Raw genomic sequence first — 18,423 nt, 5'->3', positions numbered from 1 at the left:
CTTTTTTCTTCTTTTGCTCTCAGCTGTTCTTCCTGTCTCAAAACTTGAACCATTACAGATTCAAAAACTCCACTTGTCAAGCCTGCCAAACTTCGTGGTGTTGACCGACGCCTTGTTGAAGTACATGCAGTTCCCTTCTCATCCTCCAATCCATAATAGCCTCTAGATGTAACTGCTATCGTTGTCTTTTCTCTCAAGTGCCTTGGAGAAGAATAAGTCATTCACAGGTCAAATCTTCTGGGTAAGCAATAAACCCCCTCAACCAGCATCTTAAGAAGAATCCTTTTTGCTAACTACATAAAACTTAGTTAAACCGTGCTTAGCTATGTTTCAGATTTTTATCCTTGCTACATAATTTCTAATTTTCCTTACTCATGTCATAAAATCAGTCTAAGTGATAGTGTCTTCCCTACATTAAAAAATATAAAACTGAAGCACTAAATTAAGAATTAAAGATCTCTTTAATGAAAAAAATTTGTAAAATTAAATGTAGCACACGTTTACATCTCTTTATAGATTTCATACTACTTATCATTGGTATGGGAAAGTATATAATAAAAAACGTTTTGGGAGAGAAAATTTATGATACATAAACATGTTGAAGTAATTATAAACAAATGAAGCATTATAATATATAAATATTAAGTGGTAAGCATTATGATATATAATTGTAAATTTAGAAACTTTCTGACTAAACTATATAAAGAACTTAATCTAGAGTTCTTCTTCAACATCACCATAAATATCTCCCTTACCCTATATTTAGTAATACAATACTAACCTAACGCTTAAAGATAATGATGAAAAAGTTTCTCAGCAGTTTGATTAATTACCCATAATTGAATAAAAACTATTTACACTAAAGAAACATTAATCTTATGAATTTTTAAGCCTAGACCAAAAACTGACTTCTGAATTTATGAGTTAATTGTGAAAAGCATTAGGGAAAATAACTGCTGTTGTACCTTTGCAAAACATGCCAGAGCCTCTGAAAGCTTTGTACAGGTTGTTTCTACAATGGTAAAATCAAATCAATCTTAAAACCAAGCATTCATTATGCTGGAAAGGAATGTATATCAATTAGAATAGAAGTTGACTCTGTAGTTGTATTTCCCTACTATCCTACAGGCACAGCTTTCTTTAATACAAAATAAGCTAAAGGATCACCAAAACAAGATTTTATGTCATGAAATAAACTCCTGTACATCTTGAACTATATTCACAGTGGTTTATTACTCTAAGTTAGAATAACTTTTGTCTTATTCTCAGGCCATTTAGGGCCCTTGAATAGCATGTCTGCAAAGGTCTACTGTGGCACCGTTACATGTTTTGTTTACTATCAGGAGATAACATTTTAATTAATTCAGCTTTTGGCAGGGCATAAACTTTTAAATTGGTTTTCCAGTGTTGCTAAAGAACTTGAGCTAATCTATCCATACTATTTCAGGCTGTGATCTTTTAAGCTCAACAGCATACATCTGTATAATAGTTAATTGGGCTGGGAGTAAGGAATGTGGGCCCAAGGAAAATAAACTGGTAATAACAGATACTGAATGGGTATATCCGGGTTCATTTTAGTAGAGTGTTCACACTGATAGACTGACTAGTTCTATAATTTTATTTATCTCCTTATCAATACTAATGGAAAAGGACATTCATGGACAATATTACACTAAAACATGAAGACACGTCAGAAGTCACAGGGCATGGAGCATGGGGGAGAAGAGTTAAGAGAAACATTAAGTCATATGCTTAAACTGTCATGTAAACAAGTCAGAAACTAAATTTTACCCTTTAACTTCAGTCATTTAAGTAGAGACGATGAAGTTTCAAATTACTTTTTAAACATTATTTTCTCAGAACAAAGAGAAATTAATATCCTTTATACTCATCAGAAATAAGAATTTATAAGCTTTTATATTTATCATTCATAATTCAAATACAAAGAAAACTGTTTGTCTTGTATCAATACGTAAAGATAAAAGGGTCTAAGGAAAAAATTCTTATCCAACGTGAGTGGGTATGTAAAACTGTCACAGCCTTCTCGGACGTCACTTCGGTAATAATTATTAAGATTTAATGTGCACATATCCTTTGACCAATCATGCTTCTAGGAATTTGGCCTACAGACATATATCCACTACTGTGAGCAATAATACACACACAAAATATTGTTTGTTATTCAAAAAGAACAATGTGGAAACAAACATCTTCCAGTAAGAGATCAAATAAAGTCACGTACATCACACTGGAGAAGGAAATGGCAACCCACTCCAGTATTCTTGCCTGGAAAATTTCATGGACAGAGGAGCCTGGTAGACTACAGTCCATGGGGTCACAAAAAGTCGGAAATGACTGAGCACGCACATCACACCACACAATATCATCATCTATTAACAGCAATAGGTAAATCTGTATGTACTCACTATAAAAGATGTCCTTACTACATTGCTGAATATAAAAAAGCAGTTTCTGGACAAAACATATTTTTTTAACCCAAAGGAATTATATACAAGTATATGCATATGTAAACATACATATGGCATCTAGTAGTATGTGTTTGTGTACGTGTTCAAACTCTTACATAGATTATTGCAGTCTCTTTGTGACAATCTCCTGGCTTCTACTCAGATTTCTCTACAGTCTATCCTTTAGGCAACAAACCAAGTAATCCTTTTAAAAAGGTAATTAGATTAAGTCAATGCCCTGCTCTGTCTCCTCTAAAGCCTTCCAGTTATACTTAAAATACAACACTAAGTTTCGATGACCTACGAGAGCTAGTATGATATGGTTCTCATTTACCTCTGCAGACACTATCTTCTATGACTCTGCCTTTAGCTTTTTGTGTTCTGGTCACAAATGTCTCCTTATGATTCTCAGTCACACCAACATTTGCTATGCACTGGATCTCTCTCCTGTAAGGCACTTTCCCCTTAGATATTTGTATGGCTAGGCATTATCACTTCATTCAAATCTCTATTAAAATGTTACCATATCTTAGAGGGCTTTCTTGACCACCACAACCAGCAACAGATTCCCTGTCATTCTCTATTCCCTTACTCCAGTTTTTTTTTCTTCATGCTACTCATCATATACTACATGATATAATTATCTATTTACTTGGTAATTATTCATCTTCTTACCAGAATGAAAGCTCCAGGAGGATAAGGACTTTGTTTTGTTAATGGCCATTACCTTCAGAGCCTCAAATACTATATATACATGGCATTTGAAAGGATACAAGCCGAACTATATTTTATTTTAAATTTACACACATAGAGTTGAAAAATTCCAGTCATCTATTCTGTTGTTCACAGTAAAAGAATCTTGATCAAACATCTCTTACTAACTAGTAGTTTTCATTTTCATTCATCAGAGAATAAAAGGCAATAAAATAAGATGAAAATAAGTCTCACAAATAAGTCTTACAAATAAGAACTGTCAGATAATTAATCAACCTTCAAGTTACACAAAAAATAACTCCCCTTTTCTAAAATTGAAGCTTTTTCCTTCCTACTAGGAAAATTATTCTATGAAATCAGTCTGGCAGTAGTTTGAAAATAAGACTGCTAACTGTAAATAAAAGCTAAGCAACAATTATAGTTGATTCATTGACTTTTATAGTTATCCTTTTTTGCCCACTCACAAAGCGTGAAAGGTCTTTTCTGTGGTGTTGATACATCCCAAATATCGGAATTCAGAGGTGCAATTTTGTTTAAAATTACTAAAATAAATATTAAGATGGAAACGGGCTGACATTAAGTTTTACTTAATGTTAACATATGGACTAACACTGACCCTCTACTAAATACAGATATTTGGAAAGGTTTCCACTATTACACGACTTTATGTTACTAAAACAATGTAAAAGTGACACCTATAAAATTTTTATCTGTATACTTAAAAGTTGGAAACAGAATCATCTAATCTGCTTAAAAATATTCTCAATGAAGAGTTTCAACTTCTTTTAAACCCATTTACTTAAAAAATTTTAAATGTAATACAGCCCTCAGGGTCCTGACAAGGAAGAGAGAATACTCAAAAGGAGGTGATGTTTAATGAAGAATCTATTTACAAATGTGCAACTAAGCTTCAGGGAAACTAGGAAGGGATGGAGAAGCACTCGTGGACCAGCCATAGAGCATTTTATCACTCTAGACTCAATAGGGAGGGGAGAGAGTAGTTACTGGAACCAAGAAGCTGCCATTGTAGGAGAGAGCTACACATGATGATGTACAGCTACTGACAACCTGCAACACAGCAAAAAAGAAGCTGTTAGATAAATATTTCTGTCTCTCTGTCAGTGCCTCCAATTCACTGAATCCAATCAGAAACCAGAGAACAAGGCAGACAAATTGAAGGAGTCCTTAGAGATCAGCCTCCCAGGACACAAAGCATAGTGAACAAGGGTAGAGACTAGATTTGAAGGGGGCTAATGTATGCAGGTCAGGAAGCAACAGTTAGAACTGGACATGGAACAACAGACTGGTTCCAAATAGGAAAAGGAGTACGTCAAGGCTGTATACTGTCACTCTACTTATTTAACTTATATGCAGAGTACATTATGAGAAACACTGGGCTGGATGAAGCACAAACTGGAATCAAGATTGCTGGGAGAAATATCAATAACCTCAGATATGCAGATAACACCACCCTTATGGCAGACAGTGAAGAAGAACTAAAGAAGAAAGTGAAAAGAGGAGAGTGAAAAAGTTGGCTTAAAGCTCAACATTCAGAAAACGAAGATCATGGCATCTGGTCCCATCACTTCATGGCAAATAGATGGGGAAACAGTGGAAACAGTGTCAGACTTTATTTTTCTGGGCTCCAAAATCACTGCAGATGGTGACTGCAGCCAGGAAATTAAAAGAAGCTTACTCCTTGGAAGGAAAGTTATGACCAATCTAGACGGTATATTAAAAAGCAGAGACATTACTTTCCCAACGAAGGTCCGTCTAGTCAAGGCTATGGTTTTTCCAGTGGTCATGTATGGATGTGAGAGTTGGACTATGAAGAAAGCTGAGTGCCGAAGAATTGATGCTTTTGAATTGTGGTGTTGGAAAAGACTCTTGAGAGTCCCTTGGACTGCAAGGAGATCAGTCCTGGGTGTTCATTGGTAGGGCTGACGTTGAAGCTGAAACTCCAATACTTTGGCCACCTGGTGCGAAGAGCTGACTCATTTGAAAAGACCCTGATGCTGGGAAAGATTGAGGGCAGGAGGAGAAGGGGACGACAGAGGATGAGATGGTTGGATGGCATCACCGACTCAATGGACATGGGTTTGGGTAAACTCCTCGAGTTGGTGATGGACAGGGAGGCCTGGTGTGCTCCAGTTCATGGGGTTGCAAAGAGTCGGACACGACTGAGCAACTGAACTGAACTGAACTGAATGAAGACTATCCAGCACATCAGTTTAGTACTGGTTTTCAAGAGCAACTGACCGATATTAGGGAAGGCAGAACTTTTTTTGGTGGATTTGAACAAAACCTTTTGCCTGTCTGATAGATAAGCATCATTATGCAGTTAGCCCAGCCTGTCATGCACTTTTTCCATCTGTATTTGTGTATCTTTATGAACTCTGAAATGAGCTTCCTTGATAGCTCAGTTGGTAAAGAATCTGCCTGTAATGTGGGAGACCCTGGTTCGATTCCTGGGTCTAGAAGATCCCCTGGAGAAGGGATAGGCTACCCACTCCAAACTACAACAGTCTTTGAAATCAAGTACAAAAAGAACCCCATTTCACTTTTCACATTTCAAACTATCATTTGCCTACACCTACTCCACTGAAATTCCTCTTCCCAAATGACCTCCTACTTATGTAATTCAAATGATAATTTTTCATTTCTTATTCACTCAACTTCTCTATACCATCCAATACTCTTAAAACAAACCTTTCAAATAGTTCTAGAGTCAAGGATTACAACAAGATTTTTTAAAACTAATGAAATATCAAAACATCCTACCCAAAATAACTTCATATTGTTATTTTTTTTAAAAATAAAATATGCTTAATCTCTTATTTCAATTATCTAGTTTAATGTGTTATATATAATGTTTTACAATATATACAGCACAACTGTACAGTCGAATCCATATATAATTTATAAATAAATATGCATACAATTGGGATATATATTGGAAACTTGGAAACTTTTTCTGCTTGAGGACCCAGACCATAAAAATTTGGAGACCACTTCTCTCATTGCAGGTATATATCTGATACCCCAGTTTTCAGAACAAAGAAATCTTCATCCACACACACACACATTTCTCACAGACTGTTAAATCTGTTTCCTAATTGATCTTCTTTACTTTCTATTCTCCGTTGTTCTTCTATTCTCAGTTGTTACTCTTATTCCCTGTGCATTTTTAACTCCTCTTTATCCAACCTTCCAGTTCCTTGTTTGAGTTCTTTATTTGCTCTATTTACTCTAATACAGTTCAGCCTCATGTAGATAACTAGTTGGGATCCACTGATCCATCATATATGACTAAACCTCTCTTTTTCATGTTTTTGTTTTGGCCACACACTGCAGCATGCGAGATCGTAGCTCCCCAGTGATAGAACCTGTACTCCTTGCAGTGGAAGTGCAGAGTCTTAACTACTGGACTGCCAGGGAAGTCCCATGATTCACCTCTTCTTTTATCTCATCTCCCTTGACCAATGTATCTTTCTGTCTCAGGCACCCTATCTCTCTCTTGCATCTCAGCTGAAAGGTCCTTCACTCCTATACCTTCACTACTAAGGACTGCTGCTGCTGCTGCTGCTAAGTCGCTTCAGTGGTGTCCAACTCTGTGTAACCCCATAGACGGCAGCCCACTAGGCTCCTCTGTCCCTGGGATTCTCCAGGCAAGCAAACTGGAGTGGGTTGCCATTTCCTTCTCCTTCTAAGGATGGTAGGAAAAAAAAAAAAAAAAAAATCACCACTTTGTAGTCCACTGTCTAACTGTAACCTAAACTGGACTCACCTAAGATGACTTCTTTGAAGGAAGTCAACTCCCTCTTCGGTTCTCCATTACAGCAACTTCAAATGTCACCATTATTCAAAAGCTTCACCTCACTATCCATTATCACATAGTAGCTGACTTTGCTTACTACTTATTCCACAGAGAAAATGGTAGTTTTAAAGAAAGAGTTCCATTAACTTTCTGTTTCTCAAAAAATAAAAATTATCTGAATCCAAACAAAATTTATCTGAATTTTAAGTTGCAGTGAAAAAAGTGCTTACGAAAAACTAATCCAGCAGCAGGTTTTCAGAATTTGTATTTCGTTAATTATTTCCTGCATTTTCAGCCTGTCCATGCTAGTTGCCTTTAGCATATAAACATGTGCAAGTTTTTATTAAATACAAACCATTCCCCTCAAGAAGTACCACATCTAAACTCTTGGTCCATTTCACTTTTCACATTTCAAACTATCATTTGCCTACACCTACTCCACTGAAATTCCTCTTCCCAAATGACCTCCTACTTATGTAATTCAAATGATAATTTTTCATTTGTTATTCACTCAACTTCTCTATACCATCCAACACTCTTCTGTCGACTTTAACCTGCACTTTGCAGAAAGAATAGTTTTAGATAGATAGGCAAGAGTGGAGAAGCAATACTAATTAACAAGAAAAATATTCATTCATAGTATTCAAATTCACTCATTCAAAATATTTACTGAGCAACAGGGATTCAGCAAGGACAAGCTGACAGTTTGCATATAATCAGGTTGAAACAATGGTGACACCACGGGGGAAAAAAAGTGAGAGTTGAAAAGAAAAACAGGAAATCTGGGAAGACCTGGTTAGAAACACATTTAGTTTTTAACATTTTCACATAACAGTTACACAACCAGCTGTGAAAGTTCTATGGACAGAAATAGGGAAACTAAAACAAAAGGAAAGGCCGAAGATATAGATGTGGAAGTCTTAGCAATAAAGTCATAAAAAACAATCTCTCCACAAAGGAACAAATATAGGGAGACATGATCTAGAAGCGTAACATTAGGGATCATCCATAATTATAAAGAAAAACATAGCAAAAGAAGAGGCAGATTCAAAAGATAAGCTATTCTTAAGACAAGAAATAGCACAATAACCAACAAAGAGAAAAATTTTAATATCAAGTGATCTAAACTACTTAATCCTCCAGGTAGATGGAGAAAGTACTAAGTAAAAGCCAAGGATTAAGCAAGAAGACATTCATCAGTAAAATTCAAGAGGGCAACTTCAATAAGGGAATAATTAGAAATAACTTTGTAAGTTAAAAAATATCTGAGAATTTTTGCTCATACCTGAAGCGGGCATCAAAAAAATTGACAATAACACCCCTCCCCCAAAGACCACTACTGAAAACCAATCATTTTGCTTAGAATAAATTTCCGTTTCTTGATTTTGCCTTTCTAATTTTAGGAAGGCACAAAGGTAAATGTCAAGTTTTTATTTACATATGAAAAATACTGGGAAGTGCCTTACCAACCTTGATAGCTCTGATATGCATTTTCCGTAAGTTAAGGCTGCCCTGTTGAACATTTTACTAACTTTACAGCTATTCCTTATCACACAGAAGCGGTCAGGAGTTCTCAGTACAGGTAGAACAGAGGGCTCCCTAGGTCACTATCTTTCAGAGACTGGTTATGTCATTTTCCCTAGAAAACACTAAATCTGTGACAAGTCTGCAAAGTGGGCAGACAGATACTTTGGCTTCCTATTCTTGGCTAACTCCTCTAAATATCTGCCAAGTATTGATGAGGATTTAAAGTGGGATACTGTACATTCAGAATACTTTCAGATGAGACAAAGACACAAAGAAGAAAGCTGGGAAAGCTAGGATGAGTCTTGCCTCTACCTACCTGAAATAACAGATCATAAAAAAGAGATGTAGGACCCTGACAAGAGCTGAAGACTTAAATTAGGAAGATGTAGAAAGTGGATATCATGGTGTTTATAGAAAATAAGTAATGATACCAACTTCTCTATTGTTCATTTCAAGAATGAGAAGAATATCATTCTTACTCCCCACAAACTAGTAATTCCTATTGTTCTCTCATATACTTTTAATGCAAAAATGAGCATTTTATTTCCCCTCCTTTATGGAGATATAACTGACATAAACCACTCTGTAAGTTTAAGGTGTATGATATATTGATTTGATACACATATATTTTGCAGAACGATTACCAGAGGGTTAGCTAACACCTCCACTGGGTCACATAACTAAAGACAAATATTTAAATCTTTCATTTCTGAATTTTATTTTTCTTCTGATTTAAAAAATCTTCAGTTGTTTTACCCTGCCCTCTGGGTTTTGCAAGGTTTAGCATGTGCTACAGGACTCTGTAGCTGTACTGTCTCTCATTTACTCCATAAACATTTATTGAACACTACTGGGTCCCAGGCTGTGCTTTGGGAGCTGGGGATTCAGAAGACAATGGTCTTTGTCTTACAGGTACTTAACTGCTCTCTTGGATTTTTCCATTCATATATGCTGCTTGGTATTGCACCTCTGCACCAGTTTCTCTGTTCTTTCTTCCCCTCAACATCTGGTAAGCTTGTTTCTTCAAAACCCAAGCCAAATCTCTCCCTCCTTGTAGACTTCTCTATCTTTGACAATAATCATTCAACTCCATCTCACTGTGGTTCCGGTCTTTTTCATTGATGGCTATTCTGCAAATAGTTATGATTTTGGTGTGCTTGTGAGATGAGGTGAGCTTGGGGTCTTTCTATTCTGTCATCTTAGCTAATCTCTCCATCTCTCACTTATTTCTTCTGCCAAGTGACTAAAAAATGAGTGGTTCAAATGCTGATTCCACAATACTATAAAAAAATATAAAAAGTACCTTATGTAAAATTAAGAATATAAAAATTTCATTTCTGGAGAACTAAGAAAAAATCATTTGACAGAGGACTCATCTGATTAGATATTAAAATGGATTTTAAAAGTCACAGTAATAAAGAATTTTAATGCCAAAAGATGAAGAGTTAAAACATACCAACAGTACAGTGAAAAGAGTTCAAAAGTAGATCCAAATATTTAAATATATTAATATTACAAAATGGTATATCAAAGCAATGGAAAAAAATAATGCTGTGACAAATAAGTGGATGTGAGATAAAAAATAAAGCTCAACTTCAACCTCAATGCTTGATCAGACTCATTTATTTATTTCTTTTTTCAATACTAAGTTCTCACAGATACTGAGTTAGGTGCTGGCATCAACACTTACAGGCAAAATTCCTCCTTGCTGAGCTTACATGTTAGTAAAAAGATACACAAAAAGTGAGTAAACAAATAGATACATATAAGTCCTAACTATAAGATAGTATAAGTTCTGTGAAAGACAGTCAAGAATGATTTCTCCAAGGAAATGACAGGAGCCGCCAGCCATGATTAAAACAAACAAAAAAAGCAAACCAAAAAACCGAAGAAAACTTTGGGGATAAGAATGTTCTAGGTAAAAGAAAGAGCAAGTTTTATAAAGGTGAGGTGAGGTGAGAAATGGCTTGGCAGATATACAAAGAACAGTAAGCCAAACTCCTCACTATAGCCTCAGTGCCAATGAAGAACCTGATGCAAGGTACTGACTTCCCAATGCACATTTTTTTTTTTTTTAGGTCTACCCTGGCTGCTGAGTAGAAAATGAACTCTAAGAGAAAAAAGCAGAAGCAGGAAAAACAAATCAGCAAACTATAGCAGTATTCCAGTCAAGAAATAATAGTTTGTACTTAATGGGAGACAGTGAAGAGAAATGGGCAAGATTTAAAATATACTTCAGAGGAAGAAAACTCAGGAATTGTTGACATACTTAAAATGAGAAATAAGTGAAAAGGAAGAATCAATAAAAGGAGCTAGTTTTTTGGTCAGAGCAACTTCACAGACAGACAGTGGAATCATTTGCTCAGAAGGCAAGAATAGGCTTAGAAGAAAAAAACAAACCTAAAGCTAAGTGTTTTTTTTTTTTTTTTCAATACTTTATTTATTTGGCTGTGCCCGGTCTCAGCTGTGGCACTCAGGATCTTTGATCTTCACTATGGCATTCAGGATCCTTTTTACTTTCTGCATGCAGGATCTAGTTCCCTGACCAGGGATTGAACCCAGACCCCCTGCACTGGGAGCACAGATTCTTAGCTATTGGATCACCAGAGAAGTTCCTAAAGTTCAGTTTTGAACATGCTAAAATTTGGAATGGCTAACTTTTATTCAACATAGTATTGGAAATCCTTATCACAGCAACCAGAAAATGAAAAGAAATCAAAATTGGAAAGGAAGAAGTAAAACTGTCACTGTTAGCATATGACATGATACTATACGTATAAAATTGTACAAATACCACCAAAAAACTACTAAAGCTTATCAATGAATTCAGTAAAGCTGCAGAATACAAAATTAATATACAGGAATCTGTTAAGTTTCCATACATGAACAATTAACTATCAGAAAGAGAAATTTTTTAAAAATCCCATTTACCATCAAAGCAAAAAGAATAAAATATCTAGGAAAAATATCTAGGAATAAATCTAAGGAAATAAAAGATCTGTACTTGGTACAGTGTACATTATAAGACTAATGAAAGAAACTAAAAATGATAAACAGATGGAAAGATACTCCATGTTCAGTGAATGGAAGAATTAATATTGTTAAAATAACTATTCTACCTGAGAAAATCTACAGAGTCAATGCAATCCCTATCAAAATACCAATAGTATTTTTCACAGAACTAGAATAAAGAATTTGAAAACTTGTATGGAAACACAAAAGACACTGAAGAGACAAAGCAATCTTGAGAAGAGAAGACAGATGGAGGTATCAGGTTTCCTGACTTTACTACAAAGCTACAATAATGAAAACAGTACAATACTAGCATAAAAGTAGACACACAGACAAATGCAATAGAATAGAATACAACCCGCCCCCCCATGGTAATTAATCTGTTACAAAGGAGGCAAGAATATGTAATGGAGAAAGGGAGTCTCTTCAACAAATGGAGTAAAATAATGAAATTAGATTATTCTCTTATACTATATACAAAAGTAAACTCAAAGTGGACTAAAAAACTAAACGTAAGATGGAAAACCATAAAACTACCACAAGAAAACATAAGAGCACTCTCTGACATAATTCATAGTAATGTTTTTTTAAATATTTCCTTTCCTATAGCAATATTTCCTTTTCTAAAGCAAAGGAAACAAAAACAAAAACTTAAAAACGATGTCTCACTAAACTAAAAGCTTTTGCACAACAAAGACAACCACCAATAAAGTGAAAAGACAACCTACACTGGGAAAAAATATTTGCAAACAATGCAAATAGCAAGATATTACTCTCCAAAATATACAAACAAAACAAAACAAAAAAGACAAAATGTACAAACAGCTCATACAGCTCAGTATTAAAATACCAATACTAATTTAAAAATGGGTGGAAGCCCTGATAAGACATTTTTTCAAATAACACATACAGATGACCAACAGGCACATGAAAAGATGTTCAACATTGCTAATCAGAAATGGAAATCAAAATCACAATGAGATATCATCTTATACCTGTCACAATGGCTATTATCAAAAAGACCATAAATAACAAATACTGGCAAGGATACTGAGAAAAGGGAACCCTTACCTACTGTTGGTGGGAATGTCAATTGGCACAAGTATGGAGAGTCCTCAAAAGACTAAAAATAGAACAACCACATGATCCAGCAATTCCACTCCTGGGTATATATTCAAAGAAAATGAAAACACTAATTTAAAAAGATACATCTCAACGTTCATAGTAGCATTATTTACAATTGCCAAAATATGACAGCAACCTAAGAGAACATCAACAGATGAGTGGATTAAAAAACATGTGGTTTGTGTGTATGTGTATAAAATATATACAACAGAATACTACTGAGCCATAAAAAAGAATAAATTTCACCATGTGCAACAACACAGATGGACCTGAAGGGTATTATGCTTAGTGAAATAAGTCACACAGAGAAAGACAAATACTGTGTGATATCACTTATATGTGGAATCTAAAAAATAAAACAAATGAATAAAACAAACAAAAGCAGACTCACAGATATAGAAAACAAACTAATATTTACCAGTGGAGACAGGGAAGTAGGGAGAGGCAATCACAGGGGTAGGGGATTAAATAGATGCCAACTACTAGGTATAAAATAAATAAGCTGCAAGGATATACTGTACAACATAGGAAATATAGCTTATATTTTATAATAGCTTTAAATGAATATAACATATAAAAATTTTCAATCAGTATGTTGTACACCTGAAACTAATATTATAAATCAATTTATACCTCAATAAGAAAAAAATGGTAAAACTTCATACAAACAGAAAAAAAAAACCCTGAGACATCCAAATGAATACAAGAAACTAGTGATGGTATTAACCTATTTTAGTAGGGGACCAGGCAAATGAAGAGGAGATATTTTTACTGTAATACTTCTCCTACCATTTAATTTTTTGCCACCAAGATGTATATATTATTTTTTAAATTAATAAACTACTGACAAAACAAACACTACTGAATTGTTAAGCAAAGTCAGTGTACATCAGTTATACTATTTCCTTTAGATTATCACAGTAGTTACACTTTATATGCATAGTTTTTAATAATTTATACTGCAAACACATACTGTCAATCTCACCACAAGTATCTAAATGCTCCCTCCACCCTGAAATCTCTTATGATCCTATTCTCTCAGTTTCTCTTCCAGGTAGAAAGGCTTCTTTCTCTCAATCTCTACAGCTCTAGATCCTAAGCAGCAAGCATTGTGATTAAGCACCTGGGCTCTGGAGCTAAAGAGATTCAAATCCAGGTTCTGCCACTAATTAGTTTGGGTAAACTAATTTTCCTGTGTCTCATTTCTTCATTTGTAAAATACATTATGTAAATCATTAATTACTTCAAGAGTTGTGGGGATTAATAATTTAATATAGATAAAGCCTTTCAAACAGAGTGGCATTACTGGCATAATGCAGCCAAGGCAGTTTGCTCTACTCCTTGTTGTAAACTGGCAAATTAATCACACATATTGTTTAAAAGTATAGCTATACAGTAATGAAAACATTAGGAACTAACTTGTGTGACTGAAAACATTTAAAAAGTTTTAATATATATTCTTATTATAAATTTCACAAATTCATCATGCCATCACTGATGGCTTCAGCCTATTTCTTAATAAGTTATGCTAATTTTTAGTGAAAAGCAGTCTGCATTTTTTTTGTTGGTAGCCAAACAAAGCATACGGAGAAGGCGATGGCACCCCACTCCAGTACTCTTGCCTGGAAAATCCCATGGACGGAGGAGCCTGGTAGGCTGCAGTCCATGGGGTCGCTATGAGTCGGACACGACTGAGCAACTTCACTTTCACTTTTCCCTTTCATGCACTGGAGAAGGAAATGGCAACCCACTCCAGTGTTCTTGCCTGGAGAATCCCAGGGACGGGGGAGCCTGGTGGGCTGCCGTCTATGGGGTCGCACAGAGTCAGACATGACTGAAGCGACTTAGCTTCAGCAGACAAAGCACAAGATGGCTAATCCACATGATGAAAAAATAACCTTAGAAGAAAAAACTACAGAGTCAAACAAAACAAAGCAAAACAAAACCATTGCTAAATGAAAAGGTCCTACTGTTGCTATCCTATAATCTGACATGCAACAATATACACACATAACAATCAAATAACAAAATAAAATCTAGTAAGTGATAAGCAGAATATATGGCAAAATACATAAACTACATATGGTAAATTAAAATTTTGTACTAACATTTTGTGTGTGAGTAAATGATACATATACAGATGAGATAAAGAAGACTAACAAGTGATATCTGATGGGATAGGTGATTTTGTATTTATTTTTTTAACAATTTTCCATGTGTTTCCAGTCTTCTTCAAAGAGCATACAGAGTGCTTAGCAAAGTATTATAATCAGCATATAGAAAGAATGGATAAATGTTAACTATTTGTAAAAAAGGATTTACATGCTAATTTGGTGGTGGTCTGCTGCAGAGTTGGAGGCACTGAGTGTAGCAGTGGGTGCATGGGACCTTTTGAAGGAGGTCACCATTATCTTTATTTCCTTTACCATAGTTTGAAGTAAAGTGAAGTCGCTCAGTCGAGTCCAACTTTTTGCCAATCCATGGACTGTAGCCGACCAGGCTTCTCCATCCATGGAATTTTCCACGCAAGAGTACTGGAGTGGGTTGCCATTTCTTTCTCCAGGGGATCTTCCTGACCCAGGTATCAAACCCGGGTCTCCTGCATTGCAGGCAGATGCTTTACCTTCTGAGCCACTTTGGAAGGGGCTGAGCCACCAGAGAAGCCCACACCATAGTTTGGCCCCAGGTAAATAATAGCCCCACCCATTCACAGAAAATTGAATTAAAGATTTACTGAGCCTGGCCCCGCCCATCAGAACAAGACCAGATTCCCCCTTAGTCAGTTTTTCCCATCAGGAAGCTTCCATAACCTCTTATCCTTCTCCATCAGAGGGCAGGCAGACTGAAAAATCACAATCACAGAAAACTAACCAATTTGATCACATGGACCACAGTTTTGTCTAACTCAATGAAACTATGAGCCATATTGTGTAGGGCCACCCAAGACGGACAGGTCATGGTGGTGAGTTCTGACAAAACGTGGTCCATTGGAGAAGGGCAAACCATTTCAGTAGTCTTGCCTTGAGAACCCCATGAACAGTATGAAAAGGCAAAAAGAGAGTTCACTGAAAGATGAACTCCCCAGGTCAGTAGGTGCCCAATATGCTACTGGAGATGAGTGGAGAAATAACTCCAGAAAGAATGAAGAGACAGAGCCAAAGCAAAAACACCATCCAGTTGAGGATATGACTGGTGATGGAAGTAAAGTCTGATGCTGTAAAGAGCAATATTGCATAGGAACCTGAAATGTTAGGTCCATAGATTAAGGCAAACTGGAAGTGGTCAAACAGGAGCTGGCAAGAGTGAACATCAACATTTTAGGAATCAGCGAACTAAAATGAACTGAAATGGGTGAATTTAACTCAGATGACCATTGTATCTACTACTGTGGGCAAGAATCCCTGAGAAGAAATGGAGTAGCCATCACAGTCAACAAAAGAGTCCAAAATGCAGGACTTGGATGCAATCTCAAAAATGACAGAACGATCTCTGTTTGTTTCCAAGGCAAATATCACAGTAATCCGAGTCTATGCCCCGACCAGTAATGTTGAAGCTGAAGTTGAACGGTTCTATGAAGACCTACAAGACCTTTTAGAACTAACACCCCAAAAAGATGTCCTTTTCATTATAGGGGACTGGAATGCAAAAGTAGGAAGCCAAGAAATACCTGGAGTAACAGGCAAATTTGGCCTTGGAGTACAAAACGAAGCAGGTCAAAGGCTAACAGAGTTTTGCCAAGAGAATGCACTAGTCATAGCAAACACCCTCTTCCAACAATGCAAGAGAAGACGCTATACATGGACATCACCAGATAGTATCAAAATCAGATTAATTATATTCTTTGCAGCCAAAGATGGAGGAGCTCTATACGGTCAACAAAAACAAGACCATGAGCTGATTGTAGATCAGATCATCAACTCCTTATTGCCACATTCAGACTTAAATTGAAGAAAGTAAGGAAAACCACTAGACCATTCAGGTATGACCTAAATCAAATCCCTTACAATTATACAGTGGAAGTGACAAATAGATTCAAGGGCTTAGATCTGATAGAGTGCCTGAAGAACTATGGACGGAGGTTTGTGACATTGTACAGGAGGTAAGGATCAAGACCATCCCCAAGAAAAAGAAGTGCAAAAAGGCAAAATGGTTGTCTGAGGAGGCCTTACAAATAGCTGTGAAAAGAAGAGAAGCTAAAGGCAAAGGAGAAAAGAAAACATATATCCATCTGAATGCAGAGTTCAAAGAATAGCAAGAAGAGATAAGAAAGCCTTCCTCGGTGATCAATTCAAAGAAATAGAGGAAAACAATAGAATGGGAAAGACTAGAGATCTCTTCAAGAAAATTAGAGATACTAAGGGAACATTTCATGTAAAGATGGGCTCAATAAAGGACAGAAATGATATGGACCTACCAGAAGCAGAAGATATTAAGAGGAGGTGGCAAGAAAACACAGAACTATACAAAAAAGATCTTCATGACCCAGATAATCAAGATAGTGTGATCACTCACCTAGAGCCAGATATCCTGGAATGCGAAGTCAAGTGGGTCTTAGGAAGCATCACTACGAACAAAGCCAGTGGAGGTGATGGAATTCCAGTTGAGCTATTTCAAATCCTAAAAGATGATTCTGTGAAAGTGCTGCATTCAATATGCCGGCAAATTTGGAAAACTCAGCAGTAGCCATAGGACTGGAAAAGGTCAGTTTCCATTCCAATCCCAAAGAAAGGCAATACCAAACAACGTTCGAACTGTCGCACAATTACACTCATCTCACAAGCTAACAAAGTAATGCTCAAAATTCTCCAAGCCAGGCTTCAAAGGTACGTGAACGGTGAACTTCCAGATGTTCAAGCTGGATTTTGAAAAGGCAGACGAACCAGAGATCAAACTGCCAACATTTGCTGGATCGTGGAAAAGCAAGAGAGTTTCAGAAGAACATCTACTTCTGCTTTATTTGACTACACCAAAGCCTTTGATTGTGTGGATCACAACTAACTGTGGAAAATTGTGAAAGAGATGGGAATACCAGACCACCTGACCTGCCTGCTGAGAAATCTGTATGTAGGTCAGGAAGCAACAATTAGAACTGGACATGGAACAACAGACTGGTTCCAAATCAGGGAAGGAGTATGTCAAGGCTGTATATTGTCACTCTGCTTACTTAACTTACATGCGGAATACATCATGTGAAATGCCAGGCTGGATGAAGCACAAGCTGGAATCAAGATTTCCGAGAGAAATATCAATAACCTCAGATATGCAGATGACACCACCCTTATGGCAGAAAGCGAAGAAGAACTAAGAGCCTGTTAATAAAAGTGAAAGAAGAGAGTGAAAAAGTTGGCTTAAAACTCAACATTCAGAAAACTAAGATCATGCATCTGGTCCCATCACTTCATGGCAAACAGATGGGGAAACAATGGAAACAGTGACAAACTTTATTTTGGGGGGTTCCAAAATCACTATAGATGGTGACTGCAGCCATGAAATCAAAAGACACTTGCTCCTTGAAAAAAAAGTTATGACCAACTTAGATAGCATATTAAAAAGCAGAGACATTACTTTGCCAACAAAGATCCATCTATTCAAAGCTAAGGTTTTTCCAATAGTCATGTATGGATGTGAGAGTTGGACTATAAAGAAAGAAGCACGCCGAAGAATTCATGCTTTTGAATTGTGGTGTTGGATTCACTTGAGAGTCCGTTGGAGTGCAAGGACATCCAACCAGTCCATCCTAAAGGAAATCAGTCCTGAATA

The 18,423-nt window shown here is 36.3% G+C and overlaps 1 protein-coding gene across 5 annotated transcripts in view; it reads right to left on the bottom strand.

Moving 5' to 3' along the window:
- Window positions 1-18,423, bottom strand: part of BRD10 (bromodomain containing 10) — a 109,530-nt gene that overhangs the window by 75,179 nt on the left and 15,928 nt on the right. For 3 of the 5 annotated variants that reach the window (XM_061425331.1, XM_061425332.1, XM_061425334.1), the window contains exon 2: window positions 1-201. The exons of 1 other annotated variant lie outside the window; for it this stretch is intronic. In XM_061425331.1, the coding sequence (XP_061281315.1) occupies window positions 1-201 (201 nt within the window). Of the gene's footprint in view, window positions 202-965; window positions 1,892-18,423 lie in introns of those variants that run through there. One more of the 5 variants, XM_061425335.1, reaches the window with a different exon arrangement.

This window comes from Bos javanicus, chromosome 8, assembly GCF_032452875.1.
Source record: "Bos javanicus breed banteng chromosome 8, ARS-OSU_banteng_1.0, whole genome shotgun sequence".
NCBI classification, from domain to species: Eukaryota; Metazoa; Chordata; class Mammalia; order Artiodactyla; family Bovidae; genus Bos; species Bos javanicus.
This window is presented reverse-complemented; position numbering and strand designations above follow the sequence as displayed.